This window comes from Pavona decussata, unplaced genomic scaffold, assembly GCF_977016875.1.
Source record: "Pavona decussata unplaced genomic scaffold, jaPavDecu1.1 SCAFFOLD_84, whole genome shotgun sequence".
In the NCBI taxonomy this organism is placed as follows: Eukaryota; Metazoa; Cnidaria; class Anthozoa; order Scleractinia; family Agariciidae; genus Pavona; species Pavona decussata.
In genome coordinates, this window is record NW_028145502.1 from 3,167,754 (window position 1) to 3,188,455 (window position 20,702).

The 20,702-nt window shown below is 39.6% G+C and overlaps 1 protein-coding gene and 1 non-coding gene across 3 annotated transcripts in view; one reads left to right on the plus strand and one right to left on the minus strand.

The window, feature by feature from the left end:
- The window catches only part of LOC146475456 (uncharacterized), a 186,597-nt gene that overhangs the window by 52,803 nt on the left and 113,092 nt on the right, over nt 1-20,702 (plus strand). For both annotated transcript variants that reach the window (XM_085115884.1, XM_085115885.1), the window contains 16 exons: nt 3,684-3,825; nt 4,232-4,536; nt 5,123-5,261; nt 5,998-6,323; nt 7,334-7,475; nt 8,438-8,760; nt 9,380-9,521; nt 10,362-10,687; nt 11,291-11,432; nt 12,990-13,312; nt 13,699-13,843; nt 14,500-14,828; nt 15,665-15,806; nt 17,001-17,323; nt 18,429-18,570; nt 19,338-19,663. In XM_085115884.1, the coding sequence (XP_084972010.1) occupies nt 3,684-3,825; nt 4,232-4,536; nt 5,123-5,261; nt 5,998-6,323; nt 7,334-7,475; nt 8,438-8,760; nt 9,380-9,521; nt 10,362-10,687; nt 11,291-11,432; nt 12,990-13,312; nt 13,699-13,843; nt 14,500-14,828; nt 15,665-15,806; nt 17,001-17,323; nt 18,429-18,570; nt 19,338-19,663 (3,717 nt within the window). The remainder of the gene's footprint in view (nt 1-3,683; nt 3,826-4,231; nt 4,537-5,122; nt 5,262-5,997; nt 6,324-7,333; nt 7,476-8,437; nt 8,761-9,379; nt 9,522-10,361; nt 10,688-11,290; nt 11,433-12,989; nt 13,313-13,698; nt 13,844-14,499; nt 14,829-15,664; nt 15,807-17,000; nt 17,324-18,428; nt 18,571-19,337; nt 19,664-20,702) is intronic.
- Nucleotides 2,540-2,625, minus strand: Trnam-cau (transfer RNA methionine (anticodon CAU)). Its single transcript is given in 2 exon segments — nt 2,540-2,575; nt 2,589-2,625. It is a non-coding gene; the product is annotated as a tRNA-Met (tRNA).

The window sequence follows — 20,702 nt, forward strand, 5'->3', positions numbered from 1 at the left end:
TGTTGCCTGGCAACAGTGAAAAACAAAGTATGAATGACGTCAGACAAAAGGAAGGTTGCTAGGCAGTAACAGGTTGGAAGACAAACACGCAGTTTGTTGGAGCAAAATGTGCATACATCGGGAAAGTTTTGCGTTCACTGGCGGATCACATTTCAACTGCAATGTTTATCAATATTCACTCCATGGAAATATCTCTGCAGAATCTTTTCCCCACGTTTTGTGGCCGCGGTAAAATAATTTTCCGTGGGATTTAAATTCATCGAACACGACAGCGCTGCACGCCTTTTATATATTTCGTCGTGTCAAAAATAAATTTCAACCGCAAACTAGCCTGTAGAACTACGAAAAGACCATGCTCATCAAAATAGTTGCTATGTTCAGAAACCTTAATCTCCTCATTTGATCCTACAATACGAGTAAAGAGGGCGTTCCACCCAGCCCTAGCTTCGCGAGGTTTTGCGAGTCACGTATTTCTAGTACGTTAGTATAAAATCGAAATACAAAAATATCTGAAATATCCACGCAACAGAAACTGACACCAGGCTCCGGTTGTTCAAAGAGTCGAGCGGATTATTTTATCCAGCGGATAATTCGCTATCCAGCTGATAAAATCTATTGGTTGGAGTACATTTAGTCCGCTGTATAGCGATTTATCCACTGGATAGAGTTATCCGCTCTTTTAACAACCTTGGCCCTGAGATGTCTTTCAAAACTGTATGCAAATTAGCTCGCTTCAGTTCGACACTTTTACGGCTTTATAGTCGCGTATGTTTCACGGTATTTTGGTAAAATACCTTTTGAGTAGAAGACCAAAATAGTATGCTGGCCTGTAAGTTTCGTTTTTCTCAAAGCTTGAAAGCGTTTTACCGAAAATGTTGTGCATTTAATATTTTAAAGTTCGACGGTGTCACGCAACAGGCGGACCGAAAATACTTTCTATTATTTTTAAGTTCAACAACGTAGCCGCTGAAATTTTAAACTCAGCTTCGTTTATTGCAAATATTTCACCTCGGTAGTTACACATTTCGTACAGATATAAAAGGACGAAAGAGGTACGTAAAAAAGTGTCACGCAGCAGGCCGTACAATCGCGCAACTTGGGGCTGCAGTGGGACAAAGGAAAGTAATTCCTACTGTTTTGTTACATTTCTCTCCATTTGTTCAACAATTCCACAGAAATTGGACGAAACGTTTTTCCGATCACGCAGTTATAAATTTGAATAGAAAAATTCAAATATTCTGCTATAAGATGCTAGTTTTGGGTAATATATAGAAAAAAAAAACCAAAAAACAAAAATAACAAGAAATATTCAAATTGAAACGAACATGAAAGGGTGCACGATTTTGCCAAATTTGTTCAATTTAAGGTGTCGAACGCACTCTATAATCTTTGATTACTTCTAGTTAGTCATTTTAAAGTTCTCAGTCTGGGTTTCCAATAATCTTCGCAGGAGTTGCCAAACACAATTATCTGCTACGACCGCAACCTATCAATATCAGTCCTGAATCCTTTTCACGGTCGACTTTCAACATCGGAAATTAGATTCAGTTGACAAAGAATGTTTATTGATCACCGCAGTGTAAAAACTAATTTAATAGAAAGTGGTCAAACAAATGCATCAATAATTCATTAAAATAGAGAAGAGATGAAGGTGTTATAAACCTCTATGCAATTTATAAAACCATTATTAATTCACGAAAGAAATGCATACGAAATAAACTAATAAAGACACTTTTAATGTTTTATTTGAACAATTTTGCGAAAAATTTGATTGAGATCTCCAGGTCTTTTTATGTGACCTCTCGCGAAATATGAATGGGAAGAAAATGTATTCGTAGCAAAAGTTCTCAATTAAAACTTTTTAATGATTGCGAATTATTTGTTTGTATTAAAGAACGGTAATGTTCATAAAATATTTGTTTTTCGTTTTTTGTGCGTTTATGGTCCAAGTCGAAAAGTCGCCAGAAGTCAATTCAATAAATTTTTTTTTTACATTTGTAATTTACAAGTAGTTTGTAGTATAAAGTAGTATTTTTAGTAGTTTGTACTTGTCATTTTCTTGTGTTCATCTTGCTCCGCCTCGACTGGCTATAGTTATTTGCGGACAAACAAGCCAATACTGATGTTATTTTTTTTTAATAACATTGATTGATTGACAAACTGGGACGTTGGTTTGACATGCGCACTTAAAAGGAAATGTAAGGAGACGTTCAAAAAACCAAGTTCAGATATCATCGTTAAAGACTGCTGATAATGTTCATTGGATTCGTTTTCTGAATGAGCTTGAAATACCAAGGGCCCAAATTGTGTGAATGTTTTATTAAATTAGTTCCAGATTTGTGGGGCGAACGGCACCGTTTGCAACGTCTGACATTATTGATCGAGAGTACAAAAAAACGAACAAAACAGTACGCCTGAACACAAAAAAACATGAACGCTGCAGGTTATCTGGGTCCACTGAAAAAAGAGCTTAGAAAAGGTGCAGACTGAAATACTGAGTTTTATACGTTGACAAAGGGAAACACTTTAGGAAAAGATCTGCCCCGTGTGAGGATCGAACTCACGACCTTCAGATTTCTATGTTGGATTATGAGACTGACGCGCTGCCTACTGCGCTAACGAGGCATTCGTGCCACCAATATCTATATCTACTTATTCTCAATGAGATAAAAAAACGCTAGTTGTCGCAGCATCAAATACTATTATTATATCTCTCAGTTAGTACGCTCGGTGTGATTGGTCAATTTTGCGCGCCGTATTTCACTGTACGGCCCGCCAAAATTTGAAAGTTGTTCCTTTCCTTGCATAAGTTGCTTCTATGTTACTAACCTGGTTTTCTCGGTTCGTACTGTAAGCTACAATATGGACCTCGGACTCGGTTAGTAAGAGATATTTAACGACCTGTCAAGAAAGATATAGCAATAGTTCATAATGGAACAAGAATGATTAGGATTTGGGAATATTGAATATTGAGATGGGTTAGATTGAGGGAATCGAATAATGTGGGATATGTTTTTGAAACCCTGGCACGGCTCCTTTGTTTTTCAACTCTTCAAAGGCTTAAAGTGCCCCCGAGACGAAAATTTCATTTTCCATCTTTTTGCATTTTCGAGTAGAATATGACCTTCTTACTCATGTTACCAAATTTCAATCCTTTGCGGCGATTGGAAGTACTTTTTTTTAGCTTTTTATTCGAGATTTCACGGCCGCCATTACTTGGCCTTGTTCCGGAAGTTAAGGCTCAAATTACAGGAAGTGACGTCATTGGCTCAACGCGAAAAATTCCACATGGCTAATTTTCATATGGATTCTACTTCATAAACTGTATTCTGCTGTTGCGAACTAAATAACAGCAGAATACAGTTTATGAAGTAGAATCCATATGAAAATTAGCCATGTGGAATTTTTCGTGTTGAGCCAATGACGTCACTTCCTGTAATTTGAGCCTTAACTTCCGGAACAAGGCCAAGTAATGGCGGCCGTGAAATCTCGAATAAAAAGCTAAAGAAAAAGTATTTCCAATCGCCGTAAAGGATTGAAATTTGGTAACATGAGTAAGAAGGTCGTATTCTACTCGAAAATGCAAAAAGATGGAAAATGAAATTTTCGTCCCAGGGGCACTTAACAATTGACATTTAATTTTCAATTAGTATAAAATTCTTATTGCTTGAATACGTCTTTAGTATTTCACAGGAAACAGAGACCAGAACAGTGTTGTCCAACATGGTCTGTACCCCAGGATCAAAGCTTACATCATCCGGGTTCATCCATGGGGATGGTACTCACACATTTCCATGAGAGTTGAGTTCTACGGTTGTGCTGAAGGTAAGATGAGTTGGAGAGTCGATGAAAGCGCTTAGGATGTGTTCAGAAAACGTTTTGGCGATGGTGTGCACACATCTCCATGAGAGTTTGATTATATGGTTGTGCTGAAGGCCAGATGAGTTGGAGAGTCCATGAAAGCGCTTTAGAGCATTAGAGTGAAACACGTCTAGCTGGTGCAGTGTGCACAATTCTCCATTAAAGCTCACGTTGTACGTGAATGGTCTGATCTTCCTTGCAAATAGAGTGTTCACGGCGGCCATACTGGAGAAGAGAAACAATAGAATGATTTTCCTTTGGGAGATAGATGTAATGTTTTTCAAATATCTTTTATTGTTTGGCCTTTTCAACATGGCCGCCATTAAAACACTCTTTATTCCCTTTATAAGCATTGCATTTCCTTTCTCAGATCGTTGCGTCATGCCGCTGGGTTTGGAAGACAAGAGAGTGCCAAACGGTCATCTAACTGCCTCAACATACTACAATTATAACTTGTCTCCTTGGCGGGGCCGGCTGAACAGTATCTACTCTTGGTGCGTGCGCAGTAATCGTGCAGGAGAGTGGTTCCAAGTGAACTTTGTTGAGTTGATGCGTGTAAAAGGCGTGGCTACACAGGGACGTCAGAATGCCAACCAATGGGTGAGGAGCTATACCGTCAGGTACAGCGTGGATGGAATGACCTTCAGTCCTTATAAGGAAAATCGACGTGTAAGGGTGCGTATTTCTAACTAACAAATCGACGGTAGTTTTCTATGGTCTGTACACTTATAGACCATAAAATGACGTCATAAAATGTTCAAACTCAAGTGGAACCACGAGTTGCAGGCGAGTGGTTTCACTGCCAAGTTTACAATATTCGTATTATTTGTATGGGGTCATCGCAACATAATAGTGCCAATATCCCACCCCCTAATTGGTCATTTCCAAGTTGCTTTGAACCTCATTCTGAAAGCGAGGCTAAGTGTAAAGTTTTTATTATGGAAATCAGTTTTTGTTCATGTGCAAACCAAACTAATTTTCACATGATAAACTTTGCAGTTAGCCTCACTTTCATAATGAGGTTCACAGCAACTCGGAAATGGCCAATTGCAATAAGATGCTGATTTTTGGTAAGTAGGCACTTTTTTCGTACTCTTTCCAAACGTAATTTCAAAATTTGAAATATTTGTGACGTCACACCTTAGTACTCCATAGTTCTGTTCGTAACCAACCACATTTCAGTAATTTATCAGACTGAAGAATGATATGTCAGACTCCTCTCCCCTTCCTAATCACCACTTCCGTTTTTCATCCTTTGTAGATTTTCAATGCCAACACAGACCGCCACTCAGTAGTTTATCACCAGTTCCTCAGACCGTTCACGGCCATCTACGTGCGTATTTATCCAAGGACCTGGTACGGCTGGATTTCCATGAGAGCAGAGCTTTACGGCTGTGCAGGTATACTTCCGGCGCATGCGCCATATAAGCCATTTCTTTTTCATAGCAACTGCGTCAGGTATATCACAGAATGCATGAGTACGTTTTCGTTCTCCTAAAAATTTGGGTGGATACATTTTTCTTGCCAAACATATAGTTTTTTCCAGTAATATTGCCATAATCTTTGTTACCCATGCCTTGTTGTCGACAACTGTGCATAATGTCGCTGTTCTGACTTGCGCAGTTGCTTCCTCTGTCCATTGCGTTCGTTTCTTTTCTCTACCGTCCTTTTGCACGTCATGATATGAAATTGGCTTGTGTGAACTTTTACAATTCGTTTGTTATAACTGAAGTGAAATTCGAACATGGTTTTTAAAGAAAACAAGAGAAAACGAAGGTAATCGTTGTTGTGTTATATTCACCATTTGACCAGCAGATGGCCATCAACGTATCAAGTAAATGTACAGGTTTACTTGTAAAAGTTATAATTTCATTAGGGAGCAGGGAGCACTCGCCTCCCACCAATGTGGTCCAGGTTTGATTCCCGGTGTTGGCGCCATATGTGGGTTAAGTTTGTTCTTGGTTCGGGGGTTTTTCTCTGGGTACTCCAGTTTTCTTCCCTCCACAAAAACCAACATTCCTAAATCCCAATTCGACCGAGAAACAGCGGATGAAAGAGCCACTCTGTGGAAGCCACTGGATCTCCCATCTACTTTTATTTATTATTAATATTTTTATTAACTTCTCCTTTTCTTAGCATCGTTGTGTAACCGGGCCTTGGGCATGCGCAACGGCCGCATCCGCAACAACAAAATCACGGCATCATCGTCTATTAACCGCTACTTCGCCCCTTGGCTTGGAAGACTGGGGAGAGTCAAGTCCGGAAGGTACACTGGGGCCTGGTGCGCAAAACACAGGAATCACAATCAGTGGTTAAAAGTGGACTTTGGACGTTTGATGAAGATAACAAAAATAGCCACTCAAGGAAGACAGGATGCGAATCATTGGGTTACAGCATATTATGTGTCTTTTAGCGCGGACAATGTTCACTGGGCCATGTACCGGTTTAGAAGTTCTAACAAGGTAAAAAGAGAGGACCTACTTAACGTCTTCATAATAAAAAAAGATAAGATCACATTTGGCACTTGAGATTTGTGATAAGAAATAAAAAACTGAAGTTTACAATTCACAGTTAAGTTTATCTAAGTGTAAAAAGTGATGTTACAAAGGCTTTAAAATGTAACAATTAACAATACAAAAGTATAACATACAAGTAAAATCAAGGGAAAGCTTAACCGAGGCGTCTACGTTTCTAATTGAGTACGGACGGAAGCTTTATTAGCATTTCTCAAATACATTAATAATTCACGAAGAGAAAACAAAGGAAATCACTATCGTGAAGGAGGTTTGGAAAAGTGATCTTAAGTATCATAAAATTTTGTGAACTTTTGCTTCGAATTTCTCCAAGAATTATCAATAGTTTGAGAAGCTATATCAAACACTCGAAAGATTGTTTCCTCCTATTTCCAAACACCTCGAAGTTGGTTAAAAAAAATTCGGCTGCGCCTCGTTTTTCCAACCTACTTCTCGGTGTTTGGAAATCGGAGGAAACACTCTTCCTCGTGTTTGATCTATTACTTAAAAATCTTTACCACTTTAGTATTAGTAAACTAAGTAATCTTAATGGCAAGTTACACACATTACTGGAGACCAGTTTTGCGATGGTCAGTGTACGCTAAAAGTCTCCACAAGTTAATGAACGATTTGTGAAAAGGTTTCCTTGTTAAATATTCGTTTAATTGAATAAGGTAAAGCTGATTACAGTTACAAAAACATCAAGCTCAACTAGTCGGACAAAAATGACTTGACTTGTACACAGTTATCAACTGTAAAACTAAATTCAGTGTTGACCCGTTGAACAAATGCGCCCGGGTCAATAACGGTATTACCACCGTCATCTGGCGATAGACTTTTCACCCGACTTTTAGTTACTTTTGGTTAGTTTTCTTAAGTGTTTTGTCATTACTGTGAATACTGACAATATATTTTAGTGTAATTTTGCTCTTTCTAATGTTTTTGTTGTTATGAACCAGCTCTTCCAAGCCAACCGCGATCAAAACAGCATTAAAATCAACGCCATCAATCCCGCCATCAGAGGCCGCTTTATACGTATTAATCCGAGAGGCTGGCACGGTTACTTGTGTTTGAGGGCAGAATTTTATGGATGTCCTGTTGGTAAGCGATTTATGTAACAGCAATATGCTTTTCATATGTTGTTACTGGTAAGACATCGAATTGTTGGTCCTTGGAATAGGCTGAAGTGACAGTTGATATCTCGCCCTTATAAACCCTTGCTACTTATATTTAGTACTTTGTTAAGTTAATATGAGGGGTACCACGCAGTCTTAGAATGGCTCACAGGATTGGTTGAAAAACAATAGCAGAATGAACAATTCAATAACAATGGACTCCAGCCCTGAAACAATAGAACTACGTGTATATGCCGGTCCAACGAAATTAGGAGTTCTTCAGCTTAGTGCTATCTGTAACATAATGCGGAAGTCACTAACTTATGTGAGTTCAGCGTTATATTACAGATAGCAGGCAGTTCTCTAGGACCTCTAATTTCATTCGGATGTGACACCATTAATGAAGACCTACAACCAAATTTAACAATTATTCCAGGAGAGTGCTTTGGATATGAGATGATTGATAGCTCGCTATAAATCTGTCCACACCCAACAAGTGTGAGTAAACCAATCAGTTTTATTATAAAACAACCAAGAAATGTTGCTAGATTGTGCTGATTCCATTTTTCAAGAAAGGCCATGTAGAAGACCGATTAATGGTCTCTATTTCTCGGACATGGTAAAATAACTGATATTCCATGGCCGCTAAGCCAATCGAAACCCTAGAATTTTGTTATCCAGTGATCCAGTTTTTAACAATTACAGTTCTCTGGGACGCTTGACTCTAGGACGGAATACTCCGATCCTGGCAGTGTAAATATATGGCGTTTCGTTTCTTCTCGATTTTAAATTATTTGTGTTCCAACATGTCGTTTGTGTCAGTATCAGGGCATGTCAGGGAAATGTCTTCCCACAATTGCTTCTGAGGTTTCATTCACTTTGATTATTAGATGTATAAGTCGCACCGGCGTTCGCATTATTTATCCATGTATCGTTGATTGCCATTAGATCGATGCGACGTCCCCATGGGAATCCAAGATGGCCGCGTCACACGAGCCATGTTCACAGCCTCCTCCATGATCAACCACTACTACGGTCCCTGGAGCGCCAGGCTTCAAGCACAGAATCGAGGCCAAACCAGAGGAGGCTGGGTTGCTAAGTACCGGAACACGAGGCAGTGGCTGCAAATTGACCTGGGAACTGTTTCTGTTGTGAAGCGAATTGCTACACAGGCGCGGTATGATGCTAACCAATGGGTGACGTCATACACGGTATCCTATAGCAACAATGGAGTCAGATTTTACCCTTACAAGCAGGCGAGAAGAACCAGGGTAAGATAAAAGTCGTTTTGAAAGGTCGATACTCAACGTGTACATGTGTCCACTGCTGTTTAACCCATTTGGCCCTAACAGTGATCAGCATCAAATTTCCCCTTGTAATATCAATACTTATTCTACTCCTGAGGTCATGAGAATTAAGGATATGATCTCAAGGTGAATTTCTTGAAATTTCAATAACGTCTCCCAAATCCTTTTATAAGAAAAGTATGGCACAAGATGAGAGAATTTTTTCTTTGATATTAGGTGTTAAAGGGTTAATCTCGTCAATGTAAACATCTTCTCAGTAACTGACGACACTATTTGTTGTTGAAAGCTGCGCTCAGAACCTTCTCATTCAATCGCTCTCTTTAACGCGCTTTTTTAGATTCATCTTCAGCTCATATTGTCTCTGATAAGTAGCATTTTGATTTAGCGCAAACTGTCAAAAAGGATGATTGATTGACGCAACTGGTTGGAAGTGAATCGAGAAATCTTCATCTTGTTTTACACCAATAGCGACTCTCAAGACTAACGTTGTTAGAACGAGATTAACAAATGTTTAATGACACAGTGGTTTGATATTATTTGATTGCGTCTTGTTTTGAATGATTGATCGACTTCTTTGTTTCAGCTTTTCCAAGGAAACAGTGAACGTTACTTCGTCGTGGTGCACAGGCTGCGCCCGTCCATCAAAGGCCGCTACATACGTATTAATCCCAAGTCCTGGTACAGTTACATCGCAATGAGGATTGAGTTGTATGGTTGTAGACTCGGTATGTTACATTATTACCTTAGAAACTTGGAATTTTTCGTGCCAAAATTGCTTCTGCTATTAATTACGGGTGATGGATTGTATTAAATGTTGAAAAAACCGACAGCTTTCTTTTCATGGTGAATATGAGGGAGAAAAAGTAACAAGTTTTCAACCATTTCAAGATTTCATGTTTATGCAGACTTTGTACCCGGTCTTCTTTCAAACATATTTCTCGGCTATAATTTGCGGTCATGATTAGATAGATAGATAGATAGATAAGATAAGGTAAATAATTTATTTAATGCCAAATACACAGGGGGTGGTCTCCCAGTCCCCCGAGCTACAGGCTCATGATAAAAGTGTTTAACAATATAAAAAAGCTAATGATTCAGCGAAGAGCAACAATAAAATCAGCTGTAAGCTGACTTGCAGATAAAGGAGAATTTATTGTTTTCGTCTAACAATTCTTTTTGATTTGCATCTGCTAAAAGAGTACAACTTTCATGTATATTTGGTCGGTCGAATCATAATTGTGAATCATGGCTGACGACTTGACTTGACTTGATTCATATTTGAAAATTGCGCGACTGGGATGAAATGGGCTGTGCTTGACTTGTTTTTTGCGAAAAGATGTTGGGTTTTAGTAATATTTAACCGTCTCTGAGCACGGTGTCAGCGTTTTCTTTTTTATCCGCGTCAATCGTGGAAACTGGAAAACAAATTGTATTTTATTTCAGCCCTTTGCGAAATTAACCATTAACCATACTACAACCATTTTTCCTTTAAACATTTCCACAAACATTGTCATTTCTTACCTCAGTCTCGTTTCCAATACATACAACTTACTGTCCTTCCACAGGAAAATTGTGCAACCGTCCAATGGGATTGCAGAACCGCCGATTAAAAAACCACCTGATGACGTCATCGTCTCGCTGGGACAATTTCCATGGTCCTTATCGCGCGCGCCTGAACATCCGTCGCCAAGGACGCTACATTGGAGCGTGGTTATCACAGTACAATAATCGATACCAGTGGCTACAGGTTGACTTCACTGCACCCGCGAAAATCATCAGGATAAGCACTCAAGGACGACAAGATTCAAATCAGTGGGTCACGCAGTATTACGTGACGCGCAGCTTGGATGCTGTCAATTACCAGCCTTATAAGGAAAGAAATAATATCAAGGTAACGGAGAGTTTGCGTGACCGATGCAACTTTAGACGCCACGCAAGATTTGGCATATGTTATGGTTAAGAAATAGTTGTTTTACGTAACCGGTATCCCCTTATTTGCTTGTGGCAGCCATTGCCGGCTTTCATACATAAGGGAACAAATGAATGTTGTGTCGCTAGCACTAAGCACACAAAGAATGGATCAGAGAATTTACTCTGCAGTGTTTGTTAAAGTTCTAAAGTGAATCCATGAATTTCCCACTGCGCGCTAGCCCAAGTAAGTACGTTTCGGCGTTTTCTCACTTAGGGCGTTCCCTCTCTCTGAAGTTTACCATTTTACTCCGAGAATCACATATTTTGTCATGCAGTGGGGCCCTATACTCTGCGTCTGTAGATGAATTCACGAAAATCCAAATAAACACTGTTTAGTAACACTTGTTTTGGTGGAGCTCTGTGTTCTCAGCTTTTCCAAGGGAAAAACGTTTTGTAACATTTGCCACATCTACGTTCTTAGGCGTTCAGTTAAACAATTAGGCTATAACTGACATTTTACTTTTTCCTTACTTGTTAGCAGAGACAGTATCCTACTGTGTTAACCGTTTTTTTAATCTTTCAGTATTTCACAGCTAACAGGGATCAGAATACAATTGTTAGCCATCCTTTCATTCCTGCCCTGAGGTGTCGCTATGTCCGTATTCACCCGTGGGGCTGGTACAGGCACATCTCCATGAGAGTAGAATTCTATGGTTGTCTAACAGGTATAACTTTGAAACAAATCGACAACAGTTTTCTGTGGTCTATACTTGTTTTTTAAAATTGCTGTCAAAATTCCCACGCGCTGAGAGTACAGACAATATAAATAACGTCAGATATAACGCATGCGCTTTTTAAACGGAAAATAAAGCCAATTCTGCTCGTACTGTTTCCATATTTTTTTCCAAGACAAATCGACGGCAGTTTTCTACGGTCTATAATCTTATAGACCATAAAATGACGTCATAAAATGTTCAAAACTTGGCAGTGTATCCACTCGTCTGCGGCTCGTGGTTTCACTTGAGCTTTGAAGACTATAAAATGACGTCATAAAATGTTTAAAAATTACGAGGAGCCACAATCCTTAGGCAATTGGTTTCACTGCCACGTTTTGTACATTTTAAGATGTCATTTTATTGTCTATAAGAGTACAGACCATAGAAAACTGCCCGTCGAATTGTTTTTTTACAATAACATGGAAAAATACTGGCGATATTGGCTTTATTTTCCGTCGAGAAAGCGCGAGCGTTACCTCTGACGTCATTTTTTTATTGTCTGCACTCTTATAGACAATAGCTACGGGCCAATCAGCGAGCGAGAATTAAACAGTTATTGCAGAATAATGTTTGATGATGTTCTCTTGCAGCTTTGAAATGAAGAACAAATGAGTCGAGGAAACGCGAATGCAATGTTGTCAGAATCATCAACAGAAAAGAAAATCAAAATTGTACTATATTACATCCTAGGATCTGAAGACTTGTATGGCGATTTTAAATCTCTAGTAACAAAAGTCAAATCACATCTGACATAGTTGTATACTACCGTTTTGTCATTCCTTTCCATCCTACCCTATTTCATGTTTTCCTTGACTTTTTTTCTTTGTTGGCTTTAAACAAGCTCAAAAAAATTCTTCATTATTTTAGTCCTCCCAAAAACCTTTCCTTATTCTTGTATCTTTGATATTATAGCTCAGTCTGCCTTCTTACTTAGCAGTTAAAGTCATTCTTTCTTTCTGTCATCCTGGCCCGCCTAGATTAGCTTTGCTACCTGCGGTGCCAAGAAATTGTAAATGTAAACAGAATAATTTTTTTCTCCCTAGCCTGTGTACAGCCGCCCCCCTCCCCTCAGGAAAAATCTCCCCGATTTTTCCTGAGGGGAGGGGGCGACTGTACACAGGCTATTTCTCCCCCACAGAGATTTGACGTTACATTGTTCTTTTTATAATCACTGTTTTAATCCCCAAGGCAGGATGATTTCATTCAGTAAAATACAGTTTTATTTTCGGTTAAATTAAGCTCTTGAGAATCGAGTTTTTTCAGTCTGAATAATTAGGTAAAAGACAAATGGTCATAATTAGAGCTTACAATGCAGTGTGCTTTACGGAGTTGAGATTTTGTGCAGTCATTATTTTCGATGAACCTTACACGATCGCAATGGCCTCACAAATGGTCCAATTCGACCATGGGACATCGGCAACTTATTTGGCACTTTTTGGTTCAAACAAATGTTTTGAGCTGAAACTATACGTGAAGCTTTCATGATTTTCTTCGTATTATTCTCAGACCGTTGTACAATGCCTCTTGGTATGGAAGACCGACGAATCCTATCGGGTCATCTTCGGGCCTCGTCGTCGTACAACTACAAATACGGACCTGACCGAGCGCGTCTGAACATCTACGCCGGTCATGGACGAACAGGAGCCTGGGTAGCAAGGTATCGCAACACCAATCAGTGGCTACAGATTGATTTGCGACGGATGAGTGTCATCAAAGGTATCGCTACACAGGGACGGAGAGAGGCTCATCAGTATGTGAGAAGTTACACGATGTCTTACAGCGTAAATGGTTTGCGCTTTAGACCTTACGTGGCTTACGGCAGGATAAAGGTAAGACAAACTTCTGGCCACAGTTGTTCAAAGAGCGGATAACTTTATCCAGTGGATAAGTTGCTATCCAGCAGATAAAATGTACTCGAACAAAAGCTTTTGGCAAGTTTTTCACACAATCTCATACTAAATTAGACAGACGCTTCTACTTTATACACAAATTACTGGCTATAAGGAAATTCTGGCACATATTTTATCTGCCGCAAAGTGACCTATCCAGTGGATAAAATTGTCCGCTCTTTGAACAACTGGGGCCTGGATTCTAGCTTTGCTCTGCCTTTGAATAACATGCGAACTGTGGACTTGAAACCCCCCCTCCCCCTCCTCCACCCCTCAAAAGAATGTAAAATAACACGTTTAACAAATTTTCTTTTCTCACCCTTCAGGTTTTCCGTGGAAACTATGACATCTATCACACAGTTGCTTTCAAGATAATTCCACCAATCAAAGCCCGCTTTGTACGTATTCATCCCAAGTCTTGGTACAGCTACATTGCCATGCGCGTTGAGCTGTATGGATGCCGATACCGGGGTAAGACTTGTACTCCGTTTTTTCATTTTTCTTTCGTTATACTGATTTAACATCGAGGTATGCGAAGATATGAGTCTATATAATAAAATAGGTTAAGTCAATACATTGCCACAAAGGACTTTTTTTGCGATTTACCTTAAAATTAAGTGAATTAAATTGCAAAACTTGAGAGAGAAAATTAATCCTCTCAGGACCTTTCAGTAGGGTCTTGATAGTAGCAGGTAAGTCAAAAGTTTAAAGAAAACGACAAAACCTTTAAGTTTACAAAACATGTTTTGACAGAGACTTCTGTCATCTTTAGTCGGTTAATGTACAAAGCGTAGGATAAGTTCTACTTATTGTAAATTCAACTTCCAACGCTTTGTACGTTAACCAAGTGAAGGTGACAGAAGTCTCGGTCAAAACATGTTTTGTAAACGTAAAGGTTTTGTCGTTTTCTTTAAACTTTTGACCTTTCAGTAAAGTTAAATGAATTGCAAAATGTAAGACAAAATCTTCCTTATGGCCTTATACGTATAGGTCAACTATCGCGTGATAGTTGATTCGGGCTTCGCCCTCGTCAACTATCACGCGATAGAAACGTCGAGCTCATAATCTAATTGTTAAGTAGTACTCTTTGAGCAAATTTGTCATCCGTTTATATTTGCTTCTTTCAGAGCGATTCTATGATCGAGCCGTTGGAATACAAAGTGGAAGAATAAAGAATGCAGCCATCACTGCCTCTTCCCAATATAACAAATTCTACGCGCCGTTCCGCGCGCGTCTGCACGTAACCAAACGGGGACGCTACCTTGGTGCGTGGGTTGCACGTCACAACAAAAACAACCAATGGCTGAAGATCGATCTAGGAAGGCCAACTAAGGTCACTGGCATAGCAACACAAGGAAGACAGGATGCTGCGCAATGGGTGACAGCGTATTATGTGTATTACAGCTTGGACGGATTGCACTATTCTCGAGTCACGTATTGGTGGGATTATATAAGGGTAAGTTATTAAGGTAGATGGTCCATACTTGTTGAAGGAAGTCAATAGACTAAACAAACAAAATCTACTTTAGGCAGTATTGTCGTGGAGGCGCGGTAGTGTAGTGATAAGCGGGTCCGAATTTCAGTGATATTGTGTGCTTTTGCGCATAATCATTATCCCTTATTTAATTTTGCAACTTTGAATGTTACAATATTATTGCCCCATTGTTTTTATAGCATATTGACCTCAATTTTGTGCATGATATATATATATTTTTCTCCTTATTTTGAGCGCCGTAAGTTCGAAAACTGTAACAGGTTTTACGTCTTCCTCTTTAGATAAGGTTATTGTATTCTACTGTACTATGGAGAGTTTTGGTCAGGCACGGTTCTTCAAAGAGCGGATAACTTTATCCAGTGTGGATAAGCCGCTATTCAGCGGGTAAAATGTACTCCAACCAATACATCTTATCTCTTAGATAGAGAATTGTCCGCTGGATAAAGTTATCCGCTCTCTGAACAACTGGGACCAGGAGATCGGACGGTTGGTGGTGAGAGGCTCGGTTGTTCTCTACATTTTCATGTTGTCATGCTGCAAAAATACTTAACTCCACCTTGCCCATCTGTTTCCAGTTGTCCAAATGAGCACCGGTGACTAAGTTCTTGGGGAAGCCCTTTCACACATTAACATCTCATCAAAGGAGTCAGAATTGAAATATTCCCAGTCGCTAATTCATGTTGTGGAAACCAGGTTAAGCTGTGGCCGCACAGAAAAGTTAGGCCTAACGTGTGACTGTCATCCTCGTTTTATAATTGTATTGTTTCCTCACCTTATTTTCTCTTCTTTAATTTTAGACTTTTAGAGGAAACTACGATCAAAATAGCGTTCAAACGCGCTTGTTTAATCCACCATTGTATGCACGATTCATCAAAATCAACCCTCGTGGCTGGCGCTCACGTATCGCCATGAGAGTCGAGCTTTATGGTGGCGCGTGGAGTAAGTAAAGAAAACCTGTTTTTACAAGTTTTGGGAATAGAATGATAGAATAAGATTAAGGAGGCAGTGTGAGTGTTAAGGGTGCTGGGCCTGAAGTTCTGCTGTCCTGGTTTCCAGTACCACTTTAGCCTCTAGCTACAATCGTTTCACTATAGACTTAAGTTGTAAAACAGCCCACTGACCTACCTTCTGCCAGTTGGAATTTTATTTTTAAGCAGGCTGTGTTTAATTTGAAATGTTTGTTTCTAATGCTTGAATGCTAGACCCCGCTTGTTCCTGCTACTATAATCACTGTGCTATACGCACTTTTTATTTAATACGAATGGACAAAACGTGGCAGAGAAAATAACTGAACTGCAATTGCGTTCAAAAACGTGGAATTTAAAGTTCCTGTGAAGTTATCTCCGTTCATTTTCGCATTTCGATTATTCCGAAAATTGGCGCTATTCATGTTGTTGTGTTCATGAAAGGGAACAAGGCAGCTTTAGGAAATAGCACAAAAAAAGTGGATTGAAGTTCGTTCACTCTTCCTTCAGTAGGGAGCTTAAACAACGACGATGGCAACAGCAACGAAAACTTCACCTGAAAATATAACTTTATTTCATTTGTGCTACTTCGCGATTATCTCAACTCGCTCAACTTCTACAGAAGTAGTAGTGGCGTTCAAGTTAAGAAAGAAAATGAAAAATTCACCGTCGAGTGTTAACGTTCTCCACAAAACCTTAAATGTGGTCATTTCACGTTGTTTTGCAGAAGACAGCGAAGAAATGTACCAAAATGTAAAACGCACGTGCAGAGTGATTGTTTTTGCTCATTAAACCTTTTGTTTTGTGGCGTTGTCGTTGTCGTCGCCGTCTTCGTTGCTTAAGCTCCCTGGTGCGATTGTACCAACTCGTTCAACTTGTCTTAAGTGGCCGAACAAGTCAGGAGCTAAATATGTAGGGACGAAAAATCCTAAGGACGATGAAGCCAAAAGACCTCTGTAAATGATGGCAAACCCGAATATATGTTATTCAAGTTTTCCTCACAAAAGATGGAGTCAAGGCTGTTATTAGTAATAAGCGCCACTGGCTAATATGACCGGCAATTACATCGAAGATAGGCCACTTTCCTTGTGGAGCCGGCTTATCCAAGACTTAGTGAAAGCACTGCACTGTTTGGTGTTAAACCGTTTTGTACTGTGTTGTGTTGCAGGTAAGTGTGACGTTCCTCTTGGCATGGAAGACCGCCGTGTTCCTGATCAACTCATTACCGCTTCATCCTTCTACAACTATTACTGCGCGCCGCGAAACGCTCGGCTGCATCAGCGGCGTGTGGGACGGTACGGTGGGGCGTGGTGTGTCAAGCGTAGTGACAAACGTCAGTGGCTCAGGGTCGACTTTGGAGGGCTTACTCGAGTGACACGCATCTCTACTCAAGGACGACAGAACTCTGATCAGTGGGTGACTAGTTACTATGTATCGTACAGCGTTAAGGGATATCGGTTTATCACTTACAAAGAGAACAAGAGGACAAAGGTACATGAAAAGTGTTGTTAGTGTGGAAGTTGTTTGTCGTTTTGTTTTTGGTTGAGAGCCACTGCTGATAACATTACATAACATTTCAAACGTCGCACAGTTTGGCGATTTATGTCAGTTTATGTAATATATCAAACACGAGAAGGTGTGTTTCGTCAGATGTCCAAACACTGAGAAGTAGGTTGAAAAAACGAGGCGCAGCCGAGTTTTTTTAAACGACTCCGAGGTGTTTGTATATATGATGAAACACACTTTCGAGTGTTTGATATGGCTTCTCAAATGATCAATAATTCTTGGAGAAATTCAAGGCTAAAGTTGGCAAAATTGTGTGGTAATTAGGAACACATATCCAAACCACGTTCACAGTAGTGATTTTCTTTGTTTTCTCTTGATGAATTATTAATGAGTTTTGAGAAGTAGAAATTCGTTCATGCACATTATAAAACTAGTACATCTCTAGCTAGAAATTGAAACTCCGTTCACATTAGTATAGGTAATCACATGATTTCGAGTGCCCTTTGGAATGAATAAGCTAGTGTTAGTTTTTCAAAGACTAACAAGATTACACGAGCCCGTAGAAAACTGCTATTCGGTTTCTCTCGGTACGGGGTTTTTCATAATTTCGTATGGATATTTAACAATTATTCCACGAGCGTGCGTTCGATATGAGATGATAGATGGCCAACGAGGCGCGTAGCGCCGAGTTGGCTATAATCATCTCATATCCAAAAAGCGCGAGTGGAATAATTGTTTTATAAAAAAACAATCAAGTAATATTGGTAGGCCTTGCTGATTTCCTTTTCAAGAGCAACTAGAAAACAATTTATGGTCGCTACTTCTCGGGCATGGTATAATGGCTCATATACCACGGCCGCTAAGCCAATCAAAACCCTCGAATTGCATTATACAATGATCCAGTTTTTAACAATGCAAAAGAGAGTCGTCGTTGCTCTTCCCCGTCGGCTTCATAGCCAATCAGAATTGAGTAATTTTTTTCATGCGTATTATTAAGGTAATAACACAATAGCACCTCACTTGATGAAAATTCGCTTCCGTCAAATTGCATTCGTTAGAAATATGTTATAAAATTTTTCTCTTTTCGTAGATTTTCCAAGGAAACTTCGATCGATACGTAGTCGTAACGAATCGTTTCACCCGACCGGTGAACGGACGTTACTTCAAGGTACATCCGGTCACGTGGCGAAGCTGGATCTCAATGAGAGTCGAGTTCTATGGCTGCATCATTGGTGAGTTATTTACAATTATCAATATTAGTATCCCTTAGTAAACTTACATTAAATGCTGTTTTCTGCAAGTGAGTATGGCAAGTACGAGAAACCTGTAAGTAAAAAGAAATTCTTGACCATTGTCTTCCAGGGAAATAGACCTTATTCCAAAATGGCTACCATGTTAATATTCTTTTTTTGGTATTTGAATAAGCCCGTCTTGCCTCGTTCTTAAGCTCCAGAATCAAAAGAATATTTTACCTTGAACGAGGCAAGAAGGGATAATTTGAATGCAAACAAAAGAATAGTAAGATGGAAAACCTTTTGGAATAAGGTACTATTTCAAACAAAGAAACGTATTGTGCCTAGGTTTGTTTTTAATATCCTTTTTTCTTCAAAAATCTTTTAAAAAGAATAAGCAAAGGGGAATAAAAAAAAACTAGGGAAAGGATAAAAATGAAATGAAATAAAATGTTTAAAGTACAAGAAATTTTAGATAGCTTTCTTATTGTGTCCGACGTATTAAGAACACACTGCTATACAGATTGGAGTAGAGATTGTATGGAACAACGAATGAATGGATCTTGGGACGCGTATCTGGCATCCCCCGCAGATTTTGCGAGGGCGGATGACATCATCACCAACTTGGCAAAGAAGAGAGAGCCTGGGATCGATATCATCGAACGCACTTCCTAATCTTTGATTATTACTAGTCTTTGTTACATAGCAACTCCAAGCATCACTCTGATTTGATTCTTAAACGCTAACTATTTTCTGCCACACCCTAGGCCCAAGATGCGACAAGCCTTTAGGAATGAAAAATGGCCACATTCGCTCCAATCAGATCACCGCTTCCTCATCGTGGGATGGCAATCATGGTCCGAATAACGCCAGGTTGTATTGGCGCAGAAGCCGCGCGCGAATCGGTGCGTGGTCCGCGCGTCACAATAATTACTATCAATGGTTACAAGTGAATTTCAAACGACCCACGCGTGTGGTGAAGATTTCCACGCAAGGGAGACAAGACGCCCGCCAGTGGGTCACGCGATATTACGTGACGTACAGTCAAGATGGCGCCCATTTTGCTGAATATAAAGAAAACAGCAATAGGAAGGTATATTTATAATTAAAACCTAAACATTGTATGGATTAAAATATGCTGTTTTCCTGGTAGATATTGGGCAATTAGAAACATAAGGGTGCTTGGTAGGAGCGACCTGCACCATTTTCAACGTCTTGTATGGTTGGTCGAGAGAATAAAAGAACGAACAACAGAGCAATGTTCCCAGCCCTAAAAATCAATGCAAGTGCAGGTTATAAGCGTCGAGTGAAAATAGAGCTTTTGAAAGGTGCAGGTCTATTCATTGTTAAAAGAAAGTTGAGACTGGGCTTAACAAAACCACGGCAAAAACCGATTTCAATGCGGCCTGCCCGAACAGTTAAACATTAGGGAGCTTAAGCAACGGCAACGACAACGCCGCAAAACAATAGGTTTAATGAGCAAAAACAATCGCTCTGCACGTGCGTTTTACATTTTGGTACAATTCTTTGCCGTCCTCTGCAAATCGACAACGTGAAATGACTACATTTAAGGTTTTGTGGAGAACGTGAACGCACGACGGTGAATTTTTCATTTTCTTTCTAAACTTGTACGCCACTCCTACCAATTTGGTTCCTGGATAGTTCGCCATTTTTGTAAAAGTTGAGAGAGTTGAAATAATCGCGAAGTAGCACAAATGAAATAAAGATATATCTTCGGGTGACGTTTTCGTTGCCGTTGCCGTCGTCGTTGCTTAAGCTCCCTATTGTCTCCTGTAAACCATATGAGTTGAATACACCATCGTTGTACATTGTATAGATTCTATTATTTCTTTTAAATCACAATTAGAAGTTTTACTCCAGTTATCACGCTTAGACAATTAAGCAAACGATCTGTTATTTCTGGTCCCAATCCGTGCATTTTTATGAGCGTTTTTAGGGTTTTCGAAGTTACTAATTATGGATAAACGTACCAGTTGTCATCTTTTTCGGTACAGTGGAATGTGTCCAACATCGCTGGAGATTAGTACAACAGTTAATCGTGCTATTGAATTGTCCAAAATTTAAATTAAATTTCAAATGAGTTAAACAGGTGTACAAATTGCCCATTTACC